The 19,926-nt window shown below is 51.0% G+C and overlaps 3 protein-coding genes across 6 annotated transcripts in view; 1 reads left to right on the forward strand and 2 right to left on the reverse strand.

Annotated features, from left to right (window-relative positions):
- Window positions 1-815: 815 nt before the first annotated feature.
- On the forward strand, window positions 816-6,429 carry TARBP2 (TARBP2 subunit of RISC loading complex). 3 transcript variants are annotated; one of them, XM_066369602.1, is made up of 9 exons: window positions 816-1,089; window positions 1,646-1,810; window positions 2,587-2,689; window positions 3,251-3,346; window positions 3,921-3,993; window positions 4,183-4,300; window positions 5,111-5,238; window positions 5,649-5,850; window positions 6,005-6,429. In XM_066369602.1, the coding sequence occupies exons 2-9, from the start codon at window positions 1,651-1,653 to the stop codon at window positions 6,160-6,162; spliced, it is 1,038 nt and encodes a 345-aa protein (XP_066225699.1). In that variant the 5' UTR covers window positions 816-1,089; window positions 1,646-1,650; the 3' UTR covers window positions 6,163-6,429. The 3 variants fall into 3 exon arrangements, with proteins under 3 accessions (XP_066225699.1, XP_066225700.1, XP_066225698.1); XM_066369601.1 differs by having other exon boundaries at window positions 820-1,089; window positions 1,641-1,810; XM_066369603.1 differs by lacking the exon at window positions 2,587-2,689 and having other exon boundaries at window positions 819-1,089; window positions 1,641-1,810; window positions 3,268-3,346.
- Window positions 6,430-7,097: 668 nt separating this feature from the next.
- On the reverse strand, window positions 7,098-18,217 carry NPFF (neuropeptide FF-amide peptide precursor). 2 transcript variants are annotated; one of them, XM_066369605.1, is made up of 3 exons: window positions 18,091-18,217; window positions 7,409-7,692; window positions 7,098-7,295 (listed from the first exon to the last, which is right to left on the reverse strand). In XM_066369605.1, the coding sequence occupies exons 2-3, from the start codon at window positions 7,639-7,641 to the stop codon at window positions 7,178-7,180; spliced, it is 351 nt and encodes a 116-aa protein (XP_066225702.1). In that variant the 5' UTR covers window positions 7,642-7,692; window positions 18,091-18,217; the 3' UTR covers window positions 7,098-7,177. The 2 variants fall into 2 exon arrangements, with proteins under 2 accessions (XP_066225702.1, XP_066225703.1); XM_066369606.1 differs by lacking the exon at window positions 18,091-18,217 and adding an exon at window positions 7,760-12,401 and having other exon boundaries at window positions 7,409-7,530.
- The window catches only part of ATF7 (activating transcription factor 7), a 144,451-nt gene continuing 139,985 nt past the window's right edge, over window positions 15,461-19,926 (reverse strand). The window contains exon 12 of the mRNA XM_066369604.1: window positions 15,461-18,426. Within this exon, the coding sequence (XP_066225701.1) occupies window positions 18,209-18,426 (218 nt within the window). The 3' untranslated portion in view covers window positions 15,461-18,208. The remainder of the gene's footprint in view (window positions 18,427-19,926) is intronic.

Raw genomic sequence — 19,926 nt, forward strand, 5'->3', positions numbered from 1 at the left:
GAGACCCAAGACCCACCACAGAGGGAATGAGACCACCATGTGCTTCAGTCCTTCCAATTCCGTAGTCCCCTGATTCTCGGCTCCGGAGACGTCTGCTGGCCAGCTACAGAAAAGTTCACTAGGGCCATTCTAAAAAGGCTTTAGAAAATAAGCGGAAACCCAACAGGCTGCGGGGCAGATTTAAATGGGAAGAGAGGTGAAGGGCAACCTAGGAAAAGGAAAGAGGTTTTGTGAGACGAAGGCCCGAACGATAAGGAATTAGACCGAGGGCTGAAGGTGAACTCTGAGACGAACTTGGACGTACAACGGCCCCAGCGTGCTGAGGGGCAAAAACAATCCCCTCCCATGTCCGGGTAAGGCCTACCCTCGCACATTGCAGAGTCAGATCCAACAGTTTTACCACTAGGCCAATCAAAACCTTTTCTGAAAAAAGAGGCGGGGCCAAAAGGGCTGAATCTTTCTTTGTTCCTGCCCCTTTAGGTGAGATAACCAATCGCAATCCAGAGCAATCGGGAATAGCCAATTAAGCAGAGACGCTTCTCGTGCATGCTTGACCCTGCCCCTCCAACTGCGACAAAGATGACGCGCGAGCTCCTGGGTTCTGTAGTTTTCTCAGTATTCGGAGGTCTCTACCCCCAACCCACTGCTCGAGTTAGCCCTTACCGCCCCAACCCCAGCCGCTTCCACTCTGCTAGTACGCAAGTCCAGAGCCCCCGCTTAGGGTAGAGGAGATGTGACAGGAAGGAGGTGGGGCGATATTTAAGAAAAACAATCACTCTCAGCTCGCTGGCGACTGTGGAGGGGACGGTCGGCTCCTCCCAGGGCTAACCACGCGGAGGGTTGTGGGAAAGATAGCTCCCCTCCTGGTGGAGTCTGATGGAATCGGGTGGGCAGGAAAACTCCATGTCCCAGTGTGCCCCACGGCGGGCCCGACCGGCCGCAACTCCGGGCTTGGCCTGGGCCTTAGCTTGTCAGCGGTGTATTGGGGCGCGTGGAGATTGAAGTCACGGTGGCGCGCGCGGGGACGCAGGAGGGAATGAGTGAAGAGGCGCAGGGCTCTGGCACTACCACGGGCTGCGGGCTGCCCAGGTGAGAGGCCTCGAAAGGATCACTGCGGGGCGAGAGCGTAGCGTGGTGCGGAGGGGTAGCGGCGCGGCCCCAGCATGCATCTGGTCTGAGGGTTGTTCCCGGCAAGCACTGGGGTAGTGGGCCGTGGTTCCCGGCATTCACCCGAGCGGTGGCTACTGCCTCCTGCTCGAAATAGTTTAGGGCTGGCCCGGTTCCCAGACTGCACTGGAGCTTTGGGCTTTATGCCCCCGACATTCAGTGCATTTGGTGGGTACTGGGTTCTTGGCCTGCACTGTGTTAGGGGACATGCACTTCCAAACTGTACTCGGGCACAGGATTCACCGCATTAACTAAGACAAGAACAGAGCATTCCCTCTTGTCCTGGGACAGTGGACCCTGCTTTCCCAGCATGCACCATTATTCCACATTGAACACAGCCTATGGTTGCTGTACTACTACCTGGGGTCCCCTGGACCCTGTGACTCCTATAGGGTCCCTGGGTTTGATATAGCAGTGCTTGGCCAGGTGGGTGCAGAGAAGGGAGGTGTGATGTGGGTCTGTGCCCCCCCCAGTATAGAGCAAATGCTGGCAGCCAACCCGGGCAAGACCCCGATCAGCCTTCTGCAGGAGTATGGGACCAGAATAGGGAAGACGCCCGTGTACGACCTTCTCAAAGCCGAGGGCCAAGCCCACCAGCCTAATTTCACCTTTCGGGTCACCGTTGGCGACACCAGCTGCACTGGTGAGGAAGGCTTGGGCCAGCCTGGCTGGGATGTGCATTCTCAGGGCCCCACTGGCATTATTTCTTGGAATCTTTTTACAGTCCTTCAAGAGCAGTGAGGGAGGGAGAGATTTCAGGGTAAAGGCCACTGATTGGATTGGGACAACAGGTCTGTGAGGTGAGTAGGATGTGAGCTAGCAGGATTGCCATAGTGATCTGGCAGACTGTCGTCATTCTAGAGGAAAATGGAAGAGGAGATAAACCCAAATCTCAGTGAAGTATATGGGGGAGTGAGTGCCCGCTGTGCTGGGCTCTGTTGCAGGTGTTTAACCAATTTCCTATTTGATCATAAACCTTAGTCTAATCCAGTGATTTAGGTGCTAGTATCCTCATATTGAATATGAGAAGACTGAGGCTTAGAGAGTCAATGACTGGTGCAAGGTCACATGCTTAGTAAATGGTAGAGCCAGGCTTTGACTCTGAGTCTACTTTCTTTCTAGTTTTCTAGCTAGAGAAAGTGATTCCCAGAGGAAAGTAAGGCAGAGAAAGAATCTTTACCCAAGGTGTCTGAGCTCAGGAGCAGTTCTATCTGGCATGGCTTGATTTGGGGAGCTCATGGAAAGATAAGGGCCCTCTTCCGGCAATTAGTATATAACACTACTAGTCTTGGACAGGGAGAGGTCAGTGAGAAGGGGCTTGGTTGACTCCCTATAGCTGTGAAGAGAGAGGCTGTGGGATGCTGGTTTCTCTTCTGTCCTTCCAGTGACCTCCAGTATTGCCCGCGCCCCCTCTCTCAGGTCAGGGCCCCAGCAAGAAGGCAGCCAAGCACAAGGCAGCTGAGGTGGCCCTCAAACACCTCAAAGGGGGGAGCATGCTGGAGCCGGCCCTGGAGGACAGCAGGTGAGGGAGGAACAGCTAAGGCATCCTAGAGCCCCTGTCAGGAACCCAGGCCCCTGCACTAGCCCCTCTGCCCGGTAGGCCTGGCCTGATGACACTTAGCCACATTGACCTGGCCTCTTGCTGAGTTTCCTCTGGACCCCAGCAGAATGCTTCCAGGGCTCCTGCTGCTGGGGGGAATGGCCAGCTCCACTGAGGGACTGTGACTGGTTTGGGGTTCAGGCTAGGGAGGGAGAGGGGGTGGAGGCTGAGGCTGGAGGGAGTGGCCTTCTCTGTCTAGCAGAATCTCCTTTCCTGTTCTGTGCACAGGTTGGAGTTTGTTGCTCCCATGTTCTTGGGTAGAAAGAGACCCTCTTCCTCCTTTTTCTGAGTCTTTTTGATTTGGTGTTTGGCAGCAAGGATCCCAGGAGAAAGAGCTGGTGGTTGAGCTTCCCAGAGTCTTTGACTTGAGTGGGAAGGAATTTTCTTAGGAGATGGGCCGGTCAGGAGGACCTGGGTCCCTCACCCTTCCACTGCCCCCCCCTCACATGGGTGTGAATCAAAGGCCCCCTTCCCCTCGGGAAGTTCTTTTTCTCCCCTAGACTCTTCACTACCTGAGGACGTTCCAGCTTTTACTACTGTAGCAGCTGCTACTCCTGTTCCGTCTGCTGTCCCAACCAGGTATCTTGTCTCTCCTGACTGCCTGAGGAGGGGTGGGAGAAGGGGTCCTGGCTCCTGGTCCTCAGCCCTTGGACCCAGGTTGGTCAGGCATAAGGAAATCTGAGAGTATACAGAGGCTGGAATAGTTGGGGGCCAGAGTTTGAAGATTTTGCACCAGCTGGTAAGCTCTTGGGACAGAAGGTAATTAATGATTTTTAAATAGCCATATGGATAATGTTTGACCATGTTTAAGGGACTTGCAGGCCCCATTTTTTTCTGAGTTGGCCCCATGATAGTCCTGTGTCTGAGTCCCATAAGGTGTTTCCAGGGACTGGATATACAGCCCCTCTCCCACTGTCCAGGTGAGGTGATGATCACGTGTTCCAGAAAATTGAAGTGGGCCTGAGACCTGGAGGAGACTTTACTTTCAGGGGAGGGGGAAGGAAGCAACTTGGAAGTTTGGACAGATAAGCTGCCTGCCTGGCGGGAAGTAGGGAAATGGTAGTGGGGAAACTAAAACAAGGCTTAGGAGCCCAGGACAGCGGCAGAAGAGACTAGCCCCCTCAGCTTTGGCCCTGGGCCCTTTTTCCTTCAGGAGCCCCCACATGGAGGTGCAGCCCCCTGTCTCCCCTCAGCAGTCTGAGTGCAACCCTGTTGGAGCTCTGCAGGTGTGCCCCATCCTTATTTCCTGTGCATGCCTGTCCCTTGACCCAGGGGGCCATGAGGGAAGGTCATGGGGGGAGGTTTCTTTGTTCTTAGAGCTTCTAACCTGGAATCTGAGTTGCCTAGGATAGAAAGGAGAGAAAGTTTGGATTCTTCTCACTTAGCCTTGTGTACCCTTATTTCTCTCTTCCAAGGAGCTGGTGGTACAGAAAGGCTGGCGGTTGCCTGAGTACACAGTGACTCAGGAGTCTGGGCCAGCCCACCGCAAAGAGTTTACCATGACCTGCCGAGTGGAGCGTTTCATTGAGATTGGTAATTGGGCAGGAGGGAATTCTTGCAGTTACTGTCCCCCAGCACCTCAGTCCTGGCTATAGGAAGCTTCTAGCTTCTCTGAGATAACCCTGCTCTCCTGGCTGAGACCCCCAGCTTGGCTCCGTCCTTCCGTCCTTTTCGCTATTTGCTTTTTTTCTTTTTTAGCGAGCAAGAGAGAGAGACAGGAAGGGAGAGAGATGAGAAGCAGCATCAACTCGTACTTGCAGCACTTTAGTTGTTCATTGATTGCTTCTCATACTTGCCTTGATTGAGGGGGTGCTCCAGCCAAGCCAGTGACCCCTTGCTCAAGCCAGTGAGCTTGGGCTTCAAGCCAGCAATGTTAGGGTTTTTTTTTGTTTTTGTTTTTATTCATTTTAGAAAGGAGAGAGAGAGGGAGAGAGAGGAGAGAGAGAGAGAAGGGGGGAGGAGCAGGAAACATCAACTCCCATATGTACCTTGACCAGGCAAGCCCAGGGTATTGAACCGGCGACCTCAGCATTTCCAGGTCGACGCTTTATCCACTGCGCCACCACAGGTCAGGCCGCAATGTTAGGGTTTTGAACCTGGGTCCTCAGCGTCCCAGGTCCACGCGTTACCCTCTGCACCATCGCCTGGTCAGGCCTTTTAGCTTCTTCCTTGCATCCTGTCTTCCCCCCTCTTCTGGCCAACCAAGTTCTCAGGTACATGCAGGTCCTGAGCTTTGCTTTGCAATACAAATCTGAAGGGACCTTCAACCCCATTTTGAGCTGGGTGGAAAACACTGGGTCTGTTGGGAGTTATATAATCCAGTAATCCTCTCCTAACACACAGGCAGTGGCACTTCCAAAAAGCTGGCAAAGCGTAATGCAGCAGCCAAAATGCTGCTTCGAGTGCACACCGTGCCTCTGGATGCCCGGGACGGGAGTGAGGCAGAGCCTGACGACGACCACTTCTCCATTGTGAGTGGCTGTGGGCCAGCCTCTGTGCCTGGACGGGGCACTAGGCACTCGGTTCTGTGACAGGAGTGCATCTTTTTGGGTCCCAGGCCTGCTTCTATCCACTTCCCATTGGACCCAAGGTTCTGGGGGGCCCCTCTCTCAGTTTCAGCTGTAGGCCCAGCTGGTGAGTGCTGTGGGGAGCTAGCACAGGGCAGGGGCCCTGTAGGCTTTTGTTCCTGGGATGAGGAAGGCTGTCTGGCCGTCCAGTCCAGGGTCTGGTAGGGAGAGAGGGCCATATGGGGGTTGACTGAGGGAGGCAAGCTAGAAGCTCCATTCTTTGGGCTATTCTCTCCTTGGACATTAAATGTCCATTAAATGCCTGGGTCTCCCAGCCCCATGCTTCATCTTTCTCAGTGTTTCCATCTCTTCAGGGTGTAGGCTCCCGCCTGGATGGACTTCGGAACCGCGGCCCAGGCTGCACCTGGGATTCTCTGCGCAGTTCGGTGGGAGAGAAGATCCTGTCCCTCCGCAGCTGCTCCCTGAGTGCCTTAGGTGCTCTGGGCCCTGCCTGCTGCAGTGTCCTCAGTGAGCTCTCTGAGGAGCAGGCCTTCCATGTCAGCTACCTGGATATTGGTATGGCTGGTTGCGGGCCGGGGGATGGTGGGGACTGGACCAGAGCAAGCACAGATGGGTGTAAGGAGTCGGGGAGGGCACGATGATGTAGATCACCCCTCCCGGTGTTGTCTTCCCACCCAACACTGCCTCCTTCCTGTCTCCTGGTCTCCAGAGGAGTTGAGCCTGAGTGGGCTCTGCCAGTGTCTGGTGGAACTGTCCACACAGCCGGCCACCGTGTGTCATGGCTCTGCAACCAGCAGGGAGGCAGCCCGTGGTGAGGCCGCTCGCCGTGCCCTGCAGTACCTCAAGATCATGGCGGGCAGCAAGTAAAGCTCCAGATGGACTTGTGGATGTACACCTTGCTCCCTGCTCTTCCTGCCCTTGGTCCAGGCATCTGCCCAGCTCTGGTACCCCCTGGAGGTGCCATCTCTACCTTTGACACAGACTGCCTCCTTGAAGGCCGAGGAGGGCATGGGGCCAGGAGCCATGGACCACAGGCCTCAGCGGCCTGGATCCATCCTCATGTTACTAGTGATGAAGGGGAGGGAAATTGGGCACTCTCCCCTAAAGCCCAGAATAAATGTGCTGCTCCTTGAAGTTTTAAACACTGCTCTTTCTTTTTTTTTTTTTGTATTTTTCCGAAGCTGGAAACGGGGAGAGACAGTCAGACAGACTCCCGCATGCGCCCGACCGGGATCCACCCGGCACGCCCACCAGGGGGCGACGCTCTGCCCACCAGGGGGCGATGCTCTGCCCCTCCGGGGCCTCGCTCTGCCGCGACCAGAGCCACTCTAGCGCCTGGGGCAGAGGCCACAGAGCCATCCCCAGCGCCCGGGCCATCATTGCTCCAATGGAGCCTCGCTGCGGGAGGGGAAGAGAGAGACAGAGAGGAAGGAGGGGGAGGGGTGGAGAAGCAGATGGGCGCTTCTCCTGTGTGCCCTGGCCGGGAATTGAACCCAGGACCCCTTGCACACCAGGCCGACGCTCTACCACTGAGCCAACCGGCCAGGCTAAACCCTGCTCTTTCTGTTCCCGAGTAGTTGATGGCAGAGGTCCGTGGCGCATCACCTCTCTTGTGCTCCTGTGCTTTGTTCCCCATGCCCCCTTGTCTGCGTGTCTGGTGGCAGGAGGCAAGTGCAGTGACTTCTGGGAACCCCACCACCTGTGTTCCTAGGGAGTTTAGTGGAGATGGAGGGGCTGTGGTTCTTGCCCTGGGCTCCCTCTCAGCACCTTCAAGTCTCAGACACAAGACACTGGGGTTCAGAAGTCAGGCAGCTTTATTTGGGGGAGCACATGGCACTTCTGGGTGTGGGCCTTGCATGCAAACGTATCAAGGGATGACATGTCACTTCTTTCCAAAGCGCTGAGGGGCAGCCAGACTCCAGAATGGGGAGCTCAACCCCTCCCCAGCTCGAGAACTCAGAGGCTTGTTGCTCCAGGAGCCCTGGGTGTTTCTGCCAAACCTTAGTAGGAAAGATCCATTCTCAGCTGTAGGTCCTCTCAGGCCCCCTCCTCCAGTGCCCTCCCTCCCCTCTCCCTTTGACCCCTGCCTTACCTGTGTCCCTTTGGGACTCACCTCTGGGGCTGAAACAGGAAGTTTGGGCTCCTGCCGGATCTCTGCATGGCCTGGAGCAGGGAGAGCAAGAGTGACCCGGGGGTGCCGGCATCCTGCAGTAGGCGGGGTCCGGTGTCTTCCTCCTGTGTTACAGGGACGTCCAGGAGGGAAGATGGGCAAAGACTTTGGACATTCAGGTTACTCCAGAAAGGATGTAGCTTCCAGTGGCAAGTTACAGGAGGCTGAGGAGCCATCTCCTCGGATGTGAGGACCTAGTGAAGACCCTGGCCACTGGAGTGTTGAACCTAGAGCACAAACCTGAGCTGAGGTAGAGGGAAGAAATGGTGACATGGGGAGGGGGTGCTAACTTACCGCGAAGATCTGATCTCCATTCTGGCCCTGTGGTCCCTCAGCGCGGCCCCAGTCTGTTATTAAAAGCAGCACCACCAGCAGCACTGTTGCCTGCCTGGAATCCATGTTGTCATCTGCCTTCCTACGGCCACATCTTCCTCTTATACCTACTGTCCCCCTGTCCCCGACCCCCACAGCAGCCTGGGGGGAATCTAGAGCCGGCAGTGGAAATGCACTGCTCCATTAAGAGCCCTTGGGGTCCCCTCCCATGGCCCCTCCGGAACTTCCTGCTCTCAGCCTCCAGCCCCAGCCCCTAAGCCTGGAGTTACAGACATTATTAGATGCATAAATCCTGTCTCCAGAGCTCAAGAAGCATCATTAATTGCAGATGCTTTGTCAGAGCCAGGCCCTGGGGGGGCCTTTAAGAACCCCATTCCCTCAACAGGTTGGAAAGCTCCAATTGATCACCTCCTCTCTTTTCTAACTTGTAGAATAAAAACATAAAAGTCCTGTCAGGAAGAGCTAGGTATTGTGTCCTGGAACAGAAGAATTAGGAAGAACCAGGGTCAGAGTAGGCTAGGATGATCTGGCCTGGTCCCTCTTCTGACGGGCTGTACACAGGGTCCCCCAGCTCACTCACTCCCCTGCATATGTGCCTCTTGAAGGGTTACAAATGGAGCCACTACTCTGAGATTTGCCTGTGGATAGAAAAGTGAGATACAGAAGGAAACTAAAAGAAAGTGGGGAGTTCACAAAAAGTGTGGATTGCTTTGTCTTTGTAGATGGACCCCATGTTCACTAGAGCAGTGGTCCCCGGTACCGGTCTGCAGAAAACGAATAAATTACTTACATTATTTCCATTTTATTTATATTTAAGTCTGAACGATGTTTTATTTTTAAAAAATGACCAGATCCCTCTGTTATATCTATCTAACTCATTCTTGATGCTTGTCTTGGTCACGTGATACATTTATCCGTCCCACCCTAAAGGCTGGTCTGTGAAAATATCTTCTGACATTAAACCAGTCTGTGGCCCAAAAAAGGTTGGGGACCACTGCACTCGAGAGCACTGCTTAGGAACTGCCTCACCTGGGCCTGGAAAGCCATCCTCTGCAGCTGAGGGACTGCTGCCACCCTGTGGCCGTAGCTCCACACTGCCAGGCCCAGCCATTTCCCTTTCCCGAAAAGAGCTCTGGAAGGTCAGGTGGATGGAGGTTCCTAAGTGCCTGATTCTAAGGAGTCCCAGAAAATCAAGGCCAGGATACTAGGGTTGGACTATCATTTTGTCCACTTCCCTGTAGCCACCCCTGCCTCTGCCTCTTGACCAGGCAAGCCCTCTGACCTACTACAGCAGAGTACTAGAATCCAGCCTTAGAAAAAAAATATCTGCCTCTCAGGAAGGGATCCTTCAAATAATCTGGTGCCCCCTTCCCTTCTCACCCTAAGACCCCCTGTCACAGCATGCCCACCCGAGTGGATCTGCAGCCCATCCTGGAGAGGGGCCATGATGAGGAGCCTGTGAATCAGCCTTGGGCAAGCGGTTTACCTCTCTAAACTGCAATTTCTTTACCTAAACACAGCAACATTAAAAGGAACTACTTCCTAGGGTGAGCTACTTGAGATACTTTTGGTTATCCATTCAATACAGGATCCGACAAAAAGCAAGTGTCCTCAAAATGTTAGCTGTGAGGAGCCCTACACACCCAAGTCCCCGGAACTTACCTCTCCTGAGTCTGGACAGATTTATCCTTGCACTGAGCTGGTTTCCGTCTCCTTGTGCCTCCACCAGGGGGTCTTAGTTTGCCCCATTAAGTCTCACAGAACACCTCTCGATTTTTTCATGTATGCAAGCCTTTTGCAGGTTTGAAGACATTTCATTCTTTTACCCTTTAATCGTTTTTTGTTGAGAGGAAGTATCCCCCTCTTTAAAGTATTTATAAACCAATTTATACTTTGGGTAAGTAGATTAGAGCAGGGTTTTTTGTTTTGTTCTGATTTTTATTGAGAGGCAGGAAGGCAGAGAGATAGATCCACCCAGCAAGCCCCCTACAGGGTGATGCTCTGCCTATCTGGGGCTGCTGCTTTGTTGCTCAGCAACTGAACTATTTTAGCAACTGAAGCAAGGCCATAGAGCCATCCTCAGTGTCTGGGGACAACTTGCTCAAACCATTCAAGCCATGGCTGCGGGAAGGGAAGAGGAGGGGCGGGGGGGAAGCAGATGATTGCTTCTCCTGTGTGCCCTGACCAGGAATCAAACCTGTGACTTCCACATGCCTGGCTGACGCTCTAGTGCTGAGCCAACTGGCCAGGGCCTAGAGTGGGTTTTGATTTCGATGTTCTAGATACTACATTCCTATTAATGCAGCCTAAGCTAGAGTGAACCTTTCTGTAAGCTTTGGCTCACAGCTAGTCCCAAGCATAGAACCTGACATTCATCATTACATCTTGTAGTTTCACTACTTTTTAAAAAAATTCATTTCAGAGGGGAGAGAGAGAGTTAGAGTGAGTGAGAGAAGGAGGGAGGAGCAGGAAGCGTCAACTCCCAAATGTGCCTTGACCAGGCAAGCCCAGGGTTTCAAACCGGTGACCCTCAGTGTTCCAGGTCAACACTTTATCCACTGCTCCACCACAGGTCCGGCTCACCACTTCTTAAATGGGAGTATTAAGACCATAGTAGATGGTTCTTCTGTGGGAAATGGATCCTGCCCCACAGTGAAGTCCTTGTGTTCCTATCTGACAGAAGTCCAGAGGAGCAGAGGGCACTGAAAAGAGTGGCTCTGGGATCAGACAAAAATCAGTTTTAATCAGCTCTTGGCACTTCACTGTGTGCCTTGGGCAAGTGTTTTAACCTAAACCTCCCTTCAGCATTAATAAAATAAGTCAACTGCTCCTGTTATCAAGAGGTTGCTGCAAACAGTAAGTGACACAAAGCATTTAGCTTTCCATCTAGCACAGAGCAGGCACTCAATACGTGTTTACCAGCCTGCTGCTCTCCCTCCACTAGTTCTCTGCTCCCCAAATGCAGCACTATCTGAGTCTGCAATAAGAAGTTGATCTAGCTGGATTTCTATGTCCAGGATGGAGGTGACTGGTCTCTCTTCTGGCTGGTGGTTGAAATGGGTCAATTTTGTGACATGGAAGACTGCTCTGCCTTCAGTCACATCCCCACCTCCCAAACCCCTTAATCTTGGCTTTTCATATTTGGCTTTCAGTAACTTCATTTTTTAAAATATGTTTATTTTATTGATTTTAGAGAGAGGAAGGGAGAGAGCAGGGTAAAGACAGGAACATCTGTTCCTGTACGTGCCGACTGGGGATTGAACCAGCGAAGACTGTACTTCAGGATGACACTAACTCACCAAACTATCTGCTAGGCCCCGGCAGTGGTCGGCAAACTCATTAGTCAACAGAGCCAGATATCAACAGTACGACTGAAATTTCTTTTGAGAGCCAAATGTTTTAAACTTAAACTATATAGGTAGGTACATTCCTTATCGAGGTAGCGCCCGCACGTGGTATTTTGTGGAAGAGCCACACTCAAGGGGCCAAAGAGCTGCATGTGGCTCACGAGCTGCGGTTTGCTGACCAGGGGAGGGCAGTAACTTCCTTTTGTACCCTTTTCTGGCCCCCTATATGACCCTGACCACTAAACAGTGAAGACCACCACTGCCTTTCTTGCTCCTAAGGAGGCCGAGTCTCCCTATTTTTTGTCAAACCAAACATCAGCCAGTTTCTTAGTTTCTCCCCTATTGGAGCAGGTCCCTCAGAGGGACCTGCTATCTCCTGGTCAAGTTCTTCCGCCTGGCCCACTCTCCACACGTCATAATTATTAAGGAACACCCAGATGCAGTTAGTGCTGACTGCCCTACCCTTCTCATGCCTCCTTACTCCACATGGATCCTAAGCATTACCTCTTTGTCCTGAGAACTTGTTTACCTGCTTCAAGCCCCCGTACCCATAGAACTCAGATATAGAAAGCTTCTCTTTTGATTTCCGCATTCCCCAGTCATGCTGGAAACTTCTTGAAGGCAGGGCATATATTTTTTGTTTTTAAAAAATTGTTAGGGCCCTGGCCAGTTGGCTCAGTGGTAGAGCGTCAGCCTGGCATGTGGAAGTCTCGGGATTGATTCCCAGCTAGGGCACACAGGAGAAGCGCTCATCTGCTTCTCCACCCTTCCCCCTCTCCTTCCTCTCTGTCTCTCTCTTCCTCTCCCGCAGCCAAGGCTCCATTGGAGCAAAGCTGGCCCGGGCGCTGAGGATGGCTCCATGGCCTCTGCCTCAGGCACTAGAATGGCTCTGGTTGCAACAGAGCAAAGCCCCAGATGGGCAGAGCATCGTCCCCTGGTGGGTATGCCGGGTGGATCCCGGTCGAGCGCATGCGGGAGTCTGTCTGCCTCCCTGCTTCTAACTTCAGAAAAATACAAAACAAAACAAAACAAAATTGTTGGGAGGTGGTAGGGACAAAACACTGAAAGCTAGAACATGTGCTTTCAAACACCATCCCATCCCCCATCCACATAAAGTACAGTCCTCTAGTGCGTGCTCCCATGATGCTGAGGGCCCTTGTCCCCAGGGCAGTGCACAGATCTGAGCCTGGCTCTGTGCCTTCTGTTGTGTTATGTAATTTAAATAAATGCCCCACCTTCTCTAGACTGTGTTTTCACTGCATAAAAAGGATAAGAATCCCGGCTCCTTTTGTCCTAAGAAATGGGAGTGAGGAATTTCAAAGAGTGGATAATGGGACTTGTAGATCAGAGTATTGAAGCATCAGGCAAAACAGTGGTTCTTTTGATAGTTTAATGTTATATTTGCAGCATAAATAAGGCACAATATATGTCAGGGCAAAGGAGAGGAAGAAGGCATGGCTGGGAGGGTTACTGCTAAGTGGCGGGGGTGAGGAGGAGAAGGGACAGTTAGGGAGAATAGAGCGAAGCCTCTGCCTCAGTCCCATCCCAGGAGCCTGTGAGAGCCTGCTCACAGGGATTATGCTGAGTTGGGTGGAGGGGAAAGGGAGAAGATGATTTTGTAACAAAATTGCCTGTAGCACTGCATGCTTCCAAAGTCCACCACTAGGGACTGGGGAGACTCAGACCCACAGTGGAATTGCTTGATGAGATGGAGAGGCTTTGCTACATGTCAAAGATACACAGACAAGCAGAGATATAACCATAGATACACACTGCTTTCTTTTCAACAGATACTCATACTGTTTTCTTTTCAACAGGAGGCTACAGCCTCCATTGCTGGGCCTGGAGGCTCATCTCCCTGCCCAAAGGTGTGTGTGTGTGTGTGTGTGAACAGGACAGCTAAAACTCCAGCTGGTCCTTCCTGTAACAAAGAGCATGGAGTGACCAGTCTGCAAGGGAATATGGGAAGTACCTGTCCAGACCGATGCAGGACAGATTTCAGGGATAAGTAGGACAAACACAAATCTAGATTTTGAGATGAATGACATGGTTGTTGTTTTAATGGGGGTGAAGGGAGGAACTGGAGGAAATGGAAAAATACCTGTTAGTGCTAAGGCAGAGGATGGTACTTAAAATAGTCTTGACACCCTACAAGGATTTCCCAGATTGCCCCTAAGGCGATGGTTCTCAAATTTTAGTGTGTGTAAGAATCATTTGAGAGTGCTTGTTACAGCCCATCTCCAGAGTTTCTGATTCAATAGGTCGGGAGCAGAGCCCAAATGTGTAACAAGTTCCCAGATACTGGTGCTACTCGTCCTGGACCAGGTTCTGAGAACCACTGCCCTAAAGGAAAGTCAATGAAACTAGAACTCAAAGCCATTTCTTATAGCTGAATAATAACTCACCAGTAGTAGCTACTGCTGATAAGATATCTGTGCTACCAGCCCCCCATTAAAAAACAAACCCTAGCAGCTGTAATACAAACCTGCATCTACAGAGGACAGAGGCTGCCTTAACCTGCCCTACTCTCCCCATTCTGGGGTAGGACCTGACCCCAAAGAAAGGGTGGAAACGTCAGAGAGCAGCCACCTATGCTCACTCCTGCTAGCTCGGTACCCTGGGCGGGGGGAAGGGGAGAAGCGGTGGAGATTTAGGTCTGTCTGCACATGTGTGTTGTACATAGAAACAGACGCAGTTCTGTACTCAGAGGGTTGTGAGAAGTTGAGGATCCTCACGTGTCTTGTCCCTCAAACAAAGTCTAAAGAAAGAAAGAGCACATCAATAAAGGCATATGTGATACAGCTAGGAGGACTGGATTCTAAACAGACTTGTTATGAAATTAAAAAAATACATTTTCTTCCTCTGTATACAATGTACAGTATTACAGGAAAATAATGATTTGATGATTGAGAGGGAGAACGTTTGGGGGGAGAGCGGTCTCAGGGCTAGCACCATTAAAGGAGCCTCGCAGTGTGGAGCATGGAGACTCAGAAACCAGAGGAAGGATATCCTGATGTCGCCTGGCGGTTCAGGCTGTGGACAGGGCATGGCTATGAATAAGCATCCCGTCAACCAGGATACATGGTGCTGGAGGGTAGTGAACCGGGAAAGGAGCCAAGAACAACACAATAGCATAGGGAAGGCAGCGAGGTGAGACTCAGGTCATCTCTTCCACCACTGCTGAGAGCATATGGTCTAGTGCTTAGGCCCCAAAAGAGTGGACACTGAAGGAAGCCAGACTTGGGGTATACAACCAACAGGGAAAGAGTAAAGATCCTACTTTTTCTAGTTTCCCCTAATTGTGGGGGAGGCTTTCTCAGAATTTTTAACTCTAAGGAAGCTATCAAGGGGATGGGGCAGAAAGTCTGCACACCAGACCTGGTTCTGGCCCCTTTCTCTATGGCCTTGGGGATCTAGAAGCTGTGTCTTTGGAGTGAAGTAAGAGGCCTGAGTCCTCTGTCCACTTGGAAGAGCCCCAAGGGCCCACACCCCCAGCCCCTTTCAGAGGGTGTCTTCCCTTAAGTCCCTAGAGAGGCCTTAGGCCTTAAGAAGGGCTAAGTAATCCCTCCGTGTTTGATTCTGGTCCAGATGAGTCTGGAAGGCAAGAGCAAGAGGGAGCGACCACACAGCTGGCAGCAGTAACAAGGTCAGTGATGTCTCCTTGAATGAGAGAGGCGTCAGGGTAAGCAATTTCTCTGTCTTCTTAGAGACCGAGGACCAACTACAGAGCTGTCTGGCGTGGGGGCTCTGTCCTGCCCCTTCCTCATGTCACTGCTGCTTTACTACTAAGGTTCTGCCAATGCCCCTCTTTTAGGTCCCCAATACTAACTTCTCATTGATGAAAATGAGAATTAGACAGGGAGGTTAAGAAGTCAAATAAGACCCTCTACATAAAACAGCCACCCTACTCAGACTGGCAGGGTTCAAGCCTCCTCCAGAGCCAGCAGTGAGGCAGGGCGTGGATGCAGTGACAAGCTCATCCTTACTTGAAAGACACTTGACTGAGGGGAAGAAAAATAGTGAAGGTCTTATGAAGGCTCCTCAGGAGCCATAAACTCAGTCGAGCTTACGGGCAAGGCTGCTAGTGGGAAATCGGGATAAAAAAATGAAACAAAACGAAAGGAGGAGAAAAACCCTGGAAACAGCCGTCTAAAAAAAGCCCTGAGCACAAGTTACGGCTGTGAATTTTTAAAGGCAAGTGGACTCCTAGGAGGGGGCACCCTGTGTCTGGACCATCTGCCATGCCATTTGCTAATCTGAGTCACCTCAGGCTGTTCCTGTTGGGTCCCGGGTGGTAGAGGATGAGAAAACCAGGTTTTCTCTCCTTTCTCTTCACCAGGTGTAGCTTGTTCAGCACCGGCTCTGAAAAGCAGGAGGGGAAATTAAAAACAAGTGCAGTGGAACATGTCATCTGACGGGCTCACCAGTTAATCACTCTGAGGAGGCTGGAATCTTATAGCTTAGAACATTTCCTCATTCCCCTATCAGAGCCAATTTTGGAAGACAAAATACTAAAGGAAGCTGGGAGTTACTCTGTATGTATATTTAAGATGGAAGTAGGGAGATGGAGAAAAGGACACTGTTGGCTTTGGCAGATGGCAAAAGGTGGCTCTGGGACAACTGGAAGGTTTCACACTGAAGAACTATGAAAGCTGATATATTCAGCCACAGGCCGGGCTTGGGATTGTTTCTACAGCCCTGGTAGAAGTTGCATAGTTCAGAGCCAAAGGAAGATAGAAATCTTCTTGGGGAAGAAAGAAACAAGAGGGGTGAATTTATCCCTTTGTAACCCAGCTCTTAGATCAGGGGTCGGGAACCTTTTTGGCTGAGAGAGCCATGAATGCCACATATTTTAAAATATAATTCCATGAGAGCCACACAACGACCCGTGTACGTACGCATTATCCAATAAAAATTTGGTGTTGTCCCGGAGGACAGCTGTGATTGGCTCCAGCCACCCACAACCATGAACATGAGCGGTAGGAAATGACTGGATTGGAATACATGAGAATGTTTTATATTTTTAATGTTATTTTTTTTATTAAAGATTTGTCTGCGAGCCAGATGCAGCCATCAAAAGAGCCACATCTGGCTCATGAGCCATAGGTTCCCGACTCATCTTAGAGTAAGAATGGTTGAGAGCAATAGTCGCCAATTTCCCAGACAGGATAGATCCTTCAATAAGCAGGGCTCCTCTGCTGAGATCAGTACTTCCTGCATTTGCCCCTCCCTGACCTCCCCCACCCAGCCTTCTACTGAAGAAAACCCTCTCAGGAACCTTGGTATGAAGCCTCAGAGTGCTGGCCTGGACTATGGAGAAGATTTAGGTGCCAGAGAGCAGAAAGGAGCTGAAGAAAGAAATGCTACAGAGTCAGAGACCTAGTGGCCCAGCTAAGAGCCTGCTGAAGGAAAGAAGGTAGATCCAGAGGGTGTGAACACTGTCAATGTAAGACCCTAGCTCAGAACAGAAGATAGATGTGTGAGACTGAGATGGAGGACAAGTGAGGGAGCTACATGACAGCCTCCATGGGGCTGCATCTGAACTAGTCACAGAGGAGAAAGGCCATAATGTGGCTGGGGATGAAAAGGGAGAGGCAGAAGCAGAAAGGTGACCAAAAGGAATATGTATGGTTTGGTCAGTCAACTTTTATAAAACATAAAAGAATCAATTCAGCCTGACCAGGCAGTGGTGCAGTGGATAGAGCATCGGACTGGGATGCAGAGGACCCGGGTTTGAAACCCCAAGGTCGCCGGCTTGAGCGCAGGTTCTTCTGGCTTAAGCACGGGCTCACCAGCTTGAGCATGGGGTCACTGGCTTGAGCGTGGTATCATGATCCCATGGTTGCTGGCTTGAGCCCAAGGTCACTGGCTTGAGCAAGGGGTCACTCACTCTGCTGTAGCCCCCCGGTCAAGGCACATATGAGAAAGCAATCAATGAACAACTAAGGAGACAGAAGAGTCGCAATAAGAATTGATACTTCTCATCTCTCTCCCTTCCTGTCTGTCCCTATCTGTCTCTCTCCCTCTGTCACACACACACACACACACACACACACACACACACACACACACACTCAATTCCGTAACCTGATGGAACAAGTTTTCCTGTCCAACATGATGACTACGCTGAAGGAGACGGAGCAGGGAGGAGAGGAGTCAGCCAGCAGGGCCTCCCACCCCCACTTCACTGCCAGGCCATATGTGATTAAGGCCACAGCTGAGGTTGCCACAGCTGAATGGCAGGTGGAAAAGACCCCACCACTAGACTGGGACAACTCAAGAGACAAAATGTGGTACCCAAATAGCTCTAGAAACAGATAAAAAAAAGGATTATAACTCTTAGGGTTTTGTTTCTTTCTTTTTTTGGTTTTGTTTGCTTTGTTGTTTTTTTCTGTTGTTTTTTTTGTTTTGTTTTTTGGTAGAAGGTAGGGAGAAGGACTAAAGTTATGGAGGAGCTGGAAGGTACTACTTCATACATCAAAGGTAGCCTTACATTCTCCCTACGTGAAACTTTTGATAGAATTTTGGAGGGGTAAAAAGGGAGAAGCAAGCAGCCAGTGGGACGTGAAGTCCTGAGTCCATGAGGGGCTGGGGCTGGGTGAGCAGGTGGTATGCCATCAGTCTAGCTCTCCTTACTAGCAGGAAGTGGCACGCTGCTAAGGAACAAGAGGACAGCAGTCGTGGCTTAGTGGAAAGAGAGGGAACTGGGAAACCTCAAACCTAGAAGTGCCAGGGTTAGTGTTAAAAGAGAGAAGTACACGTCCATGGGCAAGAATGACTGATTGTTCAGACCGTCTAGAAAGGCCATTGGCTATGGGGACATCAAAACCCCCTCCTTAGGGGATGATCTATGTGGCTCTGGGGCTGGGAGGCTCCTTAGTACAGGTGTCAACGTTCACGACCATGTGGCTGAAGAGAAAAGCCCCACATCTGTCCTTTACTTACAACACACAGTTTCCTCCCAGACTGCCATGTCCAAGGCAGACAGGAGGGGTAAGATGTTCTCTCTCTTGGCTCTCAGAAGGGCGAGCTCTGGCTGGGGACCTCTCCACCAGGGAAGGCATCATCTGCCCGCAGACTGGGACTGTGGAGTCATAATCACATGCGACTGCATCGGCATGCTCAGTTCTGTCCTTTGGCTGGCCATCTGAGTGAGGACTGAGGTGGCCACAGCTTCAGCTGCAGAGCGAACACTGAGGCCATTGCTAGCTGCTGTTGCTGAGCTGTGCTGAATCACAGGGGCTGGAGAACCCGTCGGCTCCGAGCTTTCCTTGGGGCTTTCTGCCAACGAAGGAGGGCAAAGAGCAGAGAGTGAGTGCTTAGAAGACAAACAGGGACACAGGTGGGACTACCTTTTGCCATATTCAAAAGCAGACCAAAGGAAAAGGAAGCCCATCATTTTTTTTTTGGGGGGGGGGGAAACTTCCTAGAATCTTGGCTTCTAAGCTCTGAAAGACCTAGAAAACATAAGTAAGCTGTGAGAAGAGAAGCAAGAACTAGAACAAATTAACCTACCTATTCTGATAAAGCGAATCCCCATGTTAATTATACTGTCTGGCTTCCACTTCTTGAATGTAGTTCATTACCCTTACTGGAACAGTCTTTGTCTTATTTATTTATTTTTTTAATTCGGTGAGAGTAGGGGAGGCAGAGAGACAGACTCCCACATGTGTCCTGACTGGGGGCCACCCGGCAAGCCCACTAGGGGTGATGCTCTGCCCCTCTGTTGCTTAGCAACCAAGCTCTTCTTAGCGCCTAAGGTGGAGCCCATGGAGCTATCCTCAGCACCCTGGGCCAGTTCCAGTTGAGCCATGGCTGGAGAGAAAGAGAGAAAGAGAAAAAGATAGATAGATAGATAGATAGATAGATAGATAGATAGATAGAGAAGCAAGACTGGGAGGGGTGGAGAAGTAGATGAGCCCTTCTTCTGAGTGTCCTGACTGCGAATCAAACCTGGGATGTCCACATGCCTGGCCAACACTCTACCACTGAGCCAACCAGCCAGGGCCTCTTGTTCATATATTTAAAGGTGATTTAAAATAAAGTTCTTTTTAGGTATCCTCTTTAATAAATCCCCACAGGAACTGAGTCATTCCATTCTTTTTTATATTCCTTTAGCATGTAGTTGCACCATAAGTAAACCTGATAAATATCAAGCTACAATTAATAAATGTCATAAATGATCAGACCCTGACAAGGATCAGCTAGGTATTACTGATTTAAAACATTTATTATGAGTTATGTCACTCCACCTAACATGAAAATAACATTTTATTAAGCACAAATATCTGAGCTGCACACAAAGATAACTCCATGTTGCTCATCAGTCAAGGAGTTTTCTTTTTTTTGTTGTTTTTTTTTGTTTTTGTTTTTTTTTTGTATTTTTCTGAAGTTGGAAATGGGGAGGCAGTCAGACAGACTCCCGCATGCACCTGACTGGGATCCACCCAGCACACCCACCAGGGGGCGATGCTCTGCCCATCTGGGGCGTCGCTCTGTTGTGACCAGAGCCATTCTAGCGCCTGAGGCAGAGGCCACAGAGCCATCCTCAGCACCCGGGCCAACTTTGCTCCAATGGAGCCTTGGCTGTGGGAGGGGAAGAGAGAGACAGAGAGGAAGGAGAGGGGGAGGGGTGGAGAAGCAGATGGGCGCTTCTCCTGTGTGTCCTAGCCGGGAATTGAACCCGGGACTCCTGCATGCTAGGCCGATGCTCTACCACTGAGCCAATCAGCCAGGGCCAGTCAAGGAGTTTTCTTAAATAGCAGGTAGCCTCTGTGGCTG

This window comes from Saccopteryx leptura, chromosome 2 (genome assembly GCF_036850995.1).
Source record: "Saccopteryx leptura isolate mSacLep1 chromosome 2, mSacLep1_pri_phased_curated, whole genome shotgun sequence".
Taxonomy (NCBI): domain Eukaryota; kingdom Metazoa; phylum Chordata; class Mammalia; order Chiroptera; family Emballonuridae; genus Saccopteryx; species Saccopteryx leptura.

Excerpts from the sequence above, each read along its gene's own strand:
- TARBP2 (XM_066369601.1), top strand. The coding sequence starts at position 1,037 with ATGAGTGAAGAGGCGCAGGGCTCTGGCACTACCACGGGCTGCGGGCTG. Across the intron at positions 1,811-2,586 it reads TGGCGACACCAGCTGCACTG|GTCAGGGCCCCAGCAAGAAG; the intron begins GTGAGGAAGGCT and ends CCCCTCTCTCAG. Across the intron at positions 3,347-3,920 it reads CCGTCTGCTGTCCCAACCAG|GAGCCCCCACATGGAGGTGC; the intron begins GTATCTTGTCTC and ends TTTTTCCTTCAG.
- NPFF (XM_066369605.1), bottom strand. The coding sequence starts at position 7,641 with ATGGCTCCTCAGCCTCCTGTAACTTGCCACTGGAAGCTACATCCTTTC. Across the intron at positions 7,296-7,408 it reads TTCCTGTTTCAGCCCCAGAG|GTTTGGCAGAAACACCCAGG; the intron begins GTGAGTCCCAAA and ends TTTCCTACTAAG.